The sequence below is a fragment of the Charadrius vociferus genome, unplaced genomic scaffold (assembly GCF_000708025.1).
Source record: "Charadrius vociferus isolate BGI_N301 unplaced genomic scaffold, ASM70802v2 scaffold693, whole genome shotgun sequence".
Classification (NCBI taxonomy): domain Eukaryota; kingdom Metazoa; phylum Chordata; class Aves; order Charadriiformes; family Charadriidae; genus Charadrius; species Charadrius vociferus.
The window spans coordinates 159,696-169,664 of NW_009647753.1; the positions used below are offsets into that span (position 1 = coordinate 159,696).

Sequence of the window (9,969 nt, forward strand, 5' to 3'; positions counted from 1 at the left end):
CGGGCTCTGCGGCTCCGGTTTTGCGTCCCTTTGTGTAGACTTAGCCGGCTTGCTTCCTACCAGCAGTCAGGGAGGGGTAGGAACCCCGAAAAACCATCCTCGGTAGCCAGTCCGAGAGTGTGTGTGTGGGAGGGTACGGTTTTCTTGGAAACCCCTTTGTATTTAAAATGGGCTTTGACTTAGAGGTATATATTCATAGAATGGTTTAGGTTGGAAGGGACCTTGAAGATCATCGAGTTCCAACCCCCCTGCCATGGGCAGGGACACCTCCCACCAGACCAGGCTGCCCAAGGCCATGTCCAGCCTGGCCTTGAACACCTCCAGGGATGGGGCAGCCACAGCCTCCCCAAACCTGTGCCAGTGTCTTCTCCACCCTACAGTAAAGAATTTCTTCCTAATATCTCATCTAAATCTCCCCTCCTCTGGTTTGAAGCCATTCCCCCTCATTCTATCTCTACACGCCCTTGTAAAAGGTGCCTCTCCAGCTTTCTTGTAGCTGTCCTTCAGGTACTGGAAGGCTGCTGTAAGGTCTTCTTGGAGCCTTCTCTTCTCCAGGCTGAACAACCCCAACTGTTTTACCCTGTCCTCATAGGAGAGGTGCTCCAGCCCTCTGATCATCTCCATGGCCCTCCTTTAAGCAAAAATGTAACGGTGACTCAAGCAGCACACAGGATGTGTAAGGGAGGCTTATCAGGGTGAAATATGCATGGTTTGGCAAAGGCGGAAATTGGGAATGGAAGAAAGAAACCTGTGGGTGTTTTAAGGCTGCAAGGGAGAAAAAAGGGAACTTTTTGGGGGGTCAGAAAGGAATGCATTTGAAGCGGACAAAATTAAATTTCTCATCTCTTAATTACATGGGTGAAAATCAGGAAAAACTCCAAGGAAATGTGAGCAATGACGTTTTGAAATGGCCTGGCAGTGGACAGATTCCACAGCCCTGTAAGCTAATGCTAAAAGATTTGTAAAACAATCTCTTAATAGGTTCTTCATCTGAAAATCTTTTCCTGAGAGGTATTTATTAATTCTAGTCCATCTGGATTTCCCATTCTGAAGTTAAAAATACTTATTGTGTGGATTTCAGTTGCCTCTCTTTATTTCAGTATTAAGTGTCTTCATGCAGCGCGTGCTTATGGATTTAAGACCACATATGTCAGATGCGCGTGGGCAGATGAGTGTGAGAACAAATTAATTGAGAATATGAGAAAAGGACCAAAGATTTTCATCTGTGCTTCATACTCCATCGAGCTATTGCCAGTTTTGTAGCAGCATGGTCATTAACGAGATGTAAAATGCAGCTATAACAGAGTGAGAACAGGAAATCTGAACCTATGCTTGTTTTTCCTCTCATCCTGCAGGATGAAGAAACACGTAAAGATTATGACTATATGTTGGATCATCCTGAAGAGTATTACAGGCATTATTATCACTACTACAGCAGAAGATTGGCACCTAAAGTGGATGTCAGAATAGTGATTCTAGTTACGGTGTGTGCTATCTCCGTGTTTCAGGTAAAATTTCATGTTTATGTGATGCTGCTCAGTGAGTTTGTGAATGGGAAGAGAAGTATCTGCAGCTCTCACAATGTGCCAAATATTAAACAGTACAGGAGGAGGCCCATTCCTATCTGCTGTGGTAAACTTCTGTGTGCTGTCCGTAACAAATCTGTAGTCAGGATGTACTGAGCATTTTTGTCACTGCCCATGGCACCTTGGACAAAGGTAGAGATTAGTTTCTTTCCATGATAGGATACTTCATGGAGACAAGTACAGTTTTTCTAAAGGAGTTATTTAGTTCTTCGCGGTGAGCTGAGAACAGCCTGTTCCTGAGCGCAGGCAGGATTAGCGCTCCAGGGATGCGTGCATCAGTTTGTCAAGCTACATAAGTAATTTTTTTAAAAAGCAGACTAATTACAAACTAAATTCAAGACTCAATTCGGATGATAGGACTGAATATCAGGAGTTCCCTCGTGTGTGAGTCTTACATTGCAGTGTTTTTTAAACACCACAAAGAAGTCAGGAGAGAAGTGAAGTTTGCTCTGCAGGTGGTAGTTCCAAGGGCAAGGAAGCAGCCGGTGTTTTAGATGAGAAAACTTGCACTATTGCTGACAAATATTTAAGTGGAAGAAGGTGCAGAACTCTTTTATTTATCATCTATTAGATTACTGGTTCAAAATGTCGTTAAAAATACCCCAAAAGTTTAGGAGAGGAAGATACAGCTTATTCTGTGGTGCAGATAGCTCACTTTTTAATGGGATATTGGAAGTTAAAACAAAAATACGTTGATCGGAATTTGAGAGGTTGGAATAATAAATTCCAATGGCATATGCAGCCAAATACTTAATTTCTCTTCAGACTTATGTCCAATTGCAGAGTTTCATTTCACCTCGTATTTCTTATTTTCGCTGTAAGTGGAGACGCTCACTTTCCTGCGATCCAGCTGCCAGATGGTAGTAAATTCAGTGTAAAAGTCTGTGTAAACTGATTTGTCTCTCTCTTGCTTTCTATTGTTTCTGCTTCTTGGCCTTTGTTAAGGTTGTGTAATGTGTATATGCTTGCCCTTTGTCTTGGTGAACAGTGTGAAATACTGCTTTTTTAAAAAAGTTGCCCCAATAAGACATGTTCACCCCAGGCGCTGTATTTCTGGTTTGTTCTTTTTTTTTTTTTTTTTTTTTTTCCCCCCATTGAAATTCAGAGGGTAGCTCGAAATTAGAGAGGGATGTTGAATCTTGTGAAGTGAATCCTGTCAGACTAATGAGATTGTCACGTACTTAATCTATGTTTAATTAACTATTTTAAATGGGTAATGATTTTATAATGAAATTTCATATACCAACTACTTTATTGATAAATCCAAGGGGACTTCTGAGAATGGCCAGCACAGCCTAGCATTAACCTTCAGGAGATCACCACCTTCTTATGAACAAAACCAATCTGAACAGTGTCTGCTTGTCCTTCCTCATCACTGTGTATTGCTGTGAGATACACATCTACGTGTCTCTTTTCCAGGTGCCTTACTAAGTTTGGAGGAATAATTAGAGCTTCTGTAAAACTGCAGAAGTACCGTTACCTTCAGTTTTTACCCTTGCTGTAATGTAATTGCTGTTAAAGTTGTATGATGGCATTATCTTTTTTTCCTGGCAAACCTCCAAATAGGAATGTGTCTGTATAAAAACATGGTTTTTTTACTTTTACTGTTCTTCAATTACAGTTCTTCAGCTGGTGGAGCAGTTACAATGAAGCTATCAACTACCTAGCTACAGTGCCAAAATACCGTATACAAGCTACTGAGATTGCTAGGCAACAAGGTTTACTCAACAAGACTAAAGAAAAAGGCAAGAACAGGCGGTCCAAAGAAGAAATTCGTGAAGAAGAGGAAGAAATCATCAAAGACATTATTAAAAATAAAATCGATATAAAAGGCGGTTATCAGAAGCCCAAGATATATGATATTCTTCTGTTTCAGATCCTTCTCGCTCCTTTTTACTTGTGCAAATACATAGTTTGGTACTGTTGGTGGATTTATTGTTTCACTATTAAAGGGCAAGAGTATGGTGTGGAAGAGAAGCTATATATCATACGAAGGTACATGAAGATGTCTCAATCTCAGTTTGACAGCCTAGAAGATCATCAGAAAGATACCTTTCTTGAACGGCAGCTGTGGATACGAGAAAACTATGAGGTGGGTAGCTCTGGTGGAAAAGCTAATGTTAGTTATCCATTGCTCCCAGAGTAAGAACAGCTGTTTTGTGAAGGTGCTCAGGGTGGGTCTGCATGAAGCATTGCTTCAATTTTAGCTGTTACCTTCTAAATTGAAAACTCTTAGACAACCACTCGATGTGTTTCCTTCAACTTCTTACGCCCATGGACTTGTAGACCACAGCTCCTGACCATGCCCATGGATACAGGAAGGGAGTTGCTTGGTCAGGGGACATCCACCTGTGATTGCTAGGTAATCTATGCATACAAGATTTAGTTGAATCCGATGAAAGGCTTTATTATAACTGTGTGGTATGACAAAGTTACTACAATAGGTTGAAGACTGTTCTCCAAACAGTAATAATTTGTAATGATTACCTGGATCATCTGAAACTCCTATTTCATCAGTCTTTTAAGCCATTTGTTCCTAACTCATTCTTATTAAACTGTCCCTTGATGGTTCTTTGGCCTTCAGTGAGTCAGGGACTCTTCTTGCTGTGCTGTATACCTATTGAAGTAAAGATGTCACATAAAATACCATTAGGCACAACTGCTACTCTTGCCATGGATAGCCAGTTACTAAACAGTCAATACAGATTTATTTTTTTTTTTAGCTTTCTGTGAGACCAGTGAAAGACCATTAGCCACAGCATGGAATTTGCAGTCCAGAATGACTCGGTATGCTGGGGGGTGGCAGATTGACAAAACACTTTCATTGTTCCACAGAAGCTCATATGTGTGCCATCTGGGTGGGAGGTTTCTAGAAGACGAAGAGAAACTGCGAATACAAATTTGGCCTGGTTAAGGGGAAGAGGAGATGTTGCTGCTGCTGCTCTGCATACACTTGGGAAAAGAAATGGGATGGTGGCAGAACTGTCTTTGTTGCTGGCAGGGCACCAAAGATAAGCGAATGCTTCTTTAAAAGCAGGCAAGAGAGGATTACTGTAGAAACTTGGAAATAGTAAAATTGATGCTAAGGAAAGGATTAGCCAACAGGAACATACACATGTTGAATGATGATGGGTTTACTAGAATACAATCTAGAAGTCCATAGATCAAGTAACTTTATTAGTCAAAGCAGATATTATGTGGAAAAAGTAAGATAGGACGGATGTGCTGCTGTTGTAGAGAAAAAATGACATGGTTTGCGATCCATCACTAATTATTGATGCTTTGGTCACTGAATATAGAAGAGCTGTATTTGCCAGAAGTGAAGACTGTTTAGCCTGGACTTACCTCCTGTGGGGGCCAGCAGTTGATTTTTAGTGAAGAATACATGAAATTTGCACCCATGTAGCAATATTTATCCACTATAATTTGCAGCTTTGGGACTTCCTGAATTTTTAGGTAATTTCTTTAATGGGTTTTTCTTTTATAAACTTTTCTAGTCACATCTTGAATGCATTAAAACTTTCAGTGTGTGCTGTGCCATCTGGTCATGAGTTCAGCAATACGTGTAGAAGACGGTTTTTTTGAAGTCACCTAGACACCTGCTGGTTCTTGTATTGTTGGAAATGGAGAATAGTCATGCTTTATTCTCTTGTCTCATGCTACCTGTGCTCATGTGTCCCACTACCACATCCATACTTGAAACTTAGATGTATCTTTTCTAGACTGAAAAATGTCCTTAGGTGTTTCTCCCCAAAAGTTTCTCTGTTCTTTCATCGCTGGAGATGCCTGTGTGCATATTGTTCAGTTTTCCAATGTCCTTTTAGGATGGGAAAGACCAAGAATTCAATACACAGGTACATCATGGAGCTCTGCAATATATATTTTTTTTACCTCTGTTACTTTCCTAATAATTCTTAGAACCTGTATGATCACTGAACATTGAGCAGGTGTAATTATAAAGCCATCTATAATACTTCTTAGATCTTGGTCATGCATAGCAGAACCTTAAATTCAATTCCATTCCGGGAGGAAGTCAGATGACACTAAGATAACATAAAACTGTATGGTGATGTTGAGATTTACACTGGCTGTATGTACATAAATTGCCTTCCAGAATGAAAATGCAGATGCTGTTGCTTTTTTTAGATACTTGACTTTGCTGATAATTGTAGATTTCATTACAATGACACCATTTCTTGGCAGAATCTACTTACTTATCATTTGGTACTGCCAATACTTAATGCAACTTGGTTGAGAAACTTAATTAGGAATAAAAAGTTTCTGTCTAGACAATCACTTCGAAATGGGAAAACAACTACAGCGAGGAGCTGAAGAACTGCATTGAACTGTACGTGTGCTGAGAAGGGACTCAAAATTTAGCTTTCCGAGCACTAGCAGTTCTTTACTGCAAATTTTATTTTGTCGAACATGTCAGCATCTCGTTCTTTAGCAAAAAAAGTTTTGGAGCTTGCAGCACCATCTTACAAGGAAGTTCTGCTCTCAGCAAAAATGCAAAGCATCTCAACTACAGCCAGTAGGTTCTGTGGCTGAAGGTAGTCCTACACTTTCTGCTGGCCAAGGGGTGCTACTGTGTGGCAGGTCAGTCTCCTGCAAAAACAGTAAGCTGGCCAATGGTTGAACTATGAATGCTTACACCTCCCGTGAGGTTCACTTAAGCTGTTTCTTCAGCCTTATTAATATTTTCTGTCTGTCTATCAGGTCTATAAACGAGAACAAGAGGAGGAGTTAAAGAAGAAGATGGCCATGGATCCCCGATGGAAGAGATACCGGCGGTGGATGAAAAATGAAGGACCGGGAAGACTGACTTTCATTGATGATTGAAAGTTGCTGAACGAAATGTGTGCTAATGTTGAAAGTGATTTGCAAAACTTTTCACTACATCATTCAGAGTTTTGTCTGCTGTGGCTCAGCAGTGATCTAAAACTCAGGAATTATTAAATCAGGCCGAAAAATAATACAGGTTTACCATTTTTATAAATCAGACCTATTAAACAGGCTCAGCTCAATGTAGATATGCCATTTACTTGGGGATCTCAGTGTGGAATTCATTATTCCAAACAATGTATTTGCTCTACATATTTCATATTCATGATCAGTGGAACCATAACTTTAGCCTTTCTGAACATGTTTCTAGATCAGTCCTTGAAAGTCCTGTTTTTCCTTTTCAAACTGAAGGGTTCCTGCAAAAGGACACTGGAAATGCTTATAAAGGATTCTGAAGCATAAAGGATTCTTTTCCTCTCTCTTGCCCCCTACTTTTCAATCTAATTTCTAAGATGCCAAATTGTTTTTTGATGTAGACAATATGGGGATTATACCGGACTTCTTTTGCTATTCCTGCTCCACTTGAGTTTTATTCTTTGTGGGAATAAATGATGCATGATTGATCATCATTGTGATGCAAAGAAGCCTTAATTCTTTGTTCTACAGAGTGATTAATGAAACAGTATGCTTAGATCTTTTGACGTTTGTTTTTCATCTTGTACGTTGGATTGTACCGGCTTGTTCAGAACAAGTATACCAGTGAATATTAGTCTACTAAATGTGACGTTTCTTTCACCAAAGTATTGGTAAAAGGGAAGATGAGCCTTTTGTTTAAAAGGGCAATTTTGATGCCTTATGTAAATAAAAGTTTATATAATATACATACTGAATGTTTTAAATTCTAAATCTAAATTATTCTTTATGTTTATCTCTTCTGATCAGACCTCAGAGCACTTAGAATAAATAATGCACAAGAGCACGCTGTGATTTCCTCTGTAACTCAGCGCAGGTCAGAGTTTCCACGATTTGCTGTAAAAGGGATTCTGTTACCGTATTTCTGTTCAGGAATTTTATCATATATCTGTAAAAGCAAGTTCATTAGAAGTGTTTCTGCTGAAAACGGTGCTAGGATAGCTGGTTTCTGTGGAGACTGGTTCTGGGAGAGAAGCTCTTGACCTTGCTACTACTGCCCAAGTCCGTAAAAGCTAAAATTTTTAAAATGCTTATTGATTAATTTTTGAAGCAAGATGTTTCTGATTCTGCAAAGGTGACCTGTCCTCATTGTTTGAGGAAGAGTTTCTGTTTTCTATGCCTCTTTTGCTAGTTTAGCTTTTACTAGTTCTTGGAATGTCATCTTAGTTTTCTGCTCAAAATAATACATATTCAAAAGCATGTTAGAAGTGTTATGCTAAATAGCTAACTTCTGTACGCATTAGTAAAATTGAAGAGGAACTGCTAGATTTGTCCTTCATCGCTGCTGCATGTAGTGTAGCTGTAAACTTAATTCACTTTGTTTTTAATGGTCAATTCAAATCTAAAACTTGTTGAAGAAGGTATCTATAATAAGCTGTGCTTGCTTTCACGACGTAACCTTGGGGACACTGTCGTGGTGTGGCAGGAACACTGCAAAGATGTTCATGAAGTGAGAGACCTTCATAGCTTGGATGTATTGCTGCTTCAACTCCCAAATCACGGTCAGCCTCCTCAAGAGTGGAAGGGGAAAGATTAAGTTGCTGTGATAGAAACAATGGAAATAAAGGTAAGCACAAGTAAAATGGTGTCGATTGATAGGTAAGACAGTTTTATCTGGAAGAGAAGCAGGCAAGTGCATGCCTGAAGATCTAAACCTGTGGCCACAGTTTCACAGGCTAACAGCTCTGCTCCTTGTGCCTCTTTTTGCTCCATCCTTTCCCTCTCAAGCCACGGATTTGGCTTATACAAATAAGCAGTCAAAAGACAGATCTGTTTTCCTTTTTGACCTAGGTTAACTCTAACCAAGATTAATTTCCTGACCTGACACTACAGCAGGAAATCGGTGCAATGGAGGGGCAGTCCCTGGAGAGGACAGAACGGTGTCTCTCAGTGACAATGGTGTTGTGTGTCTGTTAAACTGCCTCGATGCTGAGTGGAGAAGGGAAGGTCAGCATGACCTGCTGGAAACGAACTGTTCTGCACACTTGGCTTGGATTTTCCTCTTTTCTTGACATACGAGCCCTTTGAAAATAACCAGATTCAGGCATAAATTCATGGGCTCCAGCAAAAATTTGCTGGGCAGTGACGCTGCACCCACATCTCTGTGACGAGGGATAGAGAAATCTCGTGTGTCTTTTCCAAGCTGTCAGTGTCACAGTGACACCTCGTTAGCTGAGGCTACTGAGCATTTCGAGCCTAACATTTCATTGTAGTTCTAAATGGTGTCTGTCTTCTAGGCATAAATTTTCAGGCCCTATTTTTCCCCGCCCTGTGCTACTGCTGATGTGACAGGAGAGCCCCTGCCCATGTGAAATGCTGGGATGCTGTTCAGTCTTTAACCTGGTGAGAAGTGCAGGGCTGGACTCACACACTGCTAATAGTTTCCTGGACTGCCTGTCCCAGTCAATTCAATAACTAGCACATAATTGAAAGTAATCTTTAGTGCTCATGTCCATGCTAATATTTGTAGCTCTGGTCCTGCCTAGCGCTGTTGCTCCCCTGCTACAGCTGCCGGTGCTCTGGCTTGGTTTTCTGACACTACAATCTTGAAATAAAGTTGACAAAGCAATTATACACATGAGGAAAGCAGGAATGAGACTGCTGATAGTTGCAATACTACCCAGTAAATCCAGTGTAAGCGGAGATGACTTCTGAGAGAAGCATTTGCATGAACAAGCACTGCCGGTACAGGGTAGCGATGAGATCTTTGTGTGGAAAAGCATGGCAAGCTAATAGGATCTTGGAGAAGAACCACCTTACTTTCAATCAGCTTTTTTCAAAGAACTGTATCTGTTTCATAGCATGTATGTACTTTCAAATACATAGTGTATATAAGGTGAAATACACATGTCACTTAACATGCAAGAGGTGTTCAGAGCCAGGACCTTTCAGATTCAGCGCAAATCTTCCATGACCGTGCTGAGGCTTTTAGTGAGGCTCAAGCATGTCCATGGCTGGTCATCCCTATGTTCAGAGCCACCATTTGATGCTATGAACTTCATCCCACCAGCTTTTTAACAGGCCGGCAAACTCCTGCCAAGAAGCGACTTATTTATGGTCAATAGTGAAATGGCGAGGAACAGTGTGGGGGATGCAGCAGCTGCTGGGCAGTTTGAGCCCAACAGCTGCCTGTGGGCAGGGTGGGCTTTTTGTTAAATCTTTGCAGAAAGCTGACGAGCTCTCTTACTTCCCCTCACTTCCCCCCCCCTTTGTTCCCTTCCCCTTTTCCTCTTTTCCCCTTTTATCCTTCTTTTTTCCTTCCCCCTTTTTTCTTTTTCTGCTTTTTTTCCCCTTCCCCTTCTCTTCTTTTTTCCTTTTCTCCTCCCCCCCGCTCCATTTCCCCCCTTTTTTCTTTCCCCCCCTTTCCCCCTTTTTACTTCCCCCCCTTTGCCCCTTTTTTCTTTCC

The 9,969-nt window shown here is 40.8% G+C and overlaps 1 protein-coding gene across 1 annotated transcript in view; it reads left to right on the top strand.

Moving 5' to 3' along the window:
• Positions 1-7,012, top strand: part of DNAJC25 (DnaJ (Hsp40) homolog, subfamily C , member 25) — a 14,894-nt gene extending 7,882 nt beyond the window's left edge. Inside the window, exons 2-4 of the mRNA XM_009882129.1 lie at positions 1,356-1,508; positions 3,208-3,678; positions 6,306-7,012. Of these exons, the coding sequence (XP_009880431.1) occupies positions 1,356-1,508; positions 3,208-3,678; positions 6,306-6,428 (747 nt within the window). The 3' untranslated portion in view covers positions 6,429-7,012. The remainder of the gene's footprint in view (positions 1-1,355; positions 1,509-3,207; positions 3,679-6,305) is intronic.
• The last annotated feature ends 2,957 nt before the right edge of the window (positions 7,013-9,969 follow it).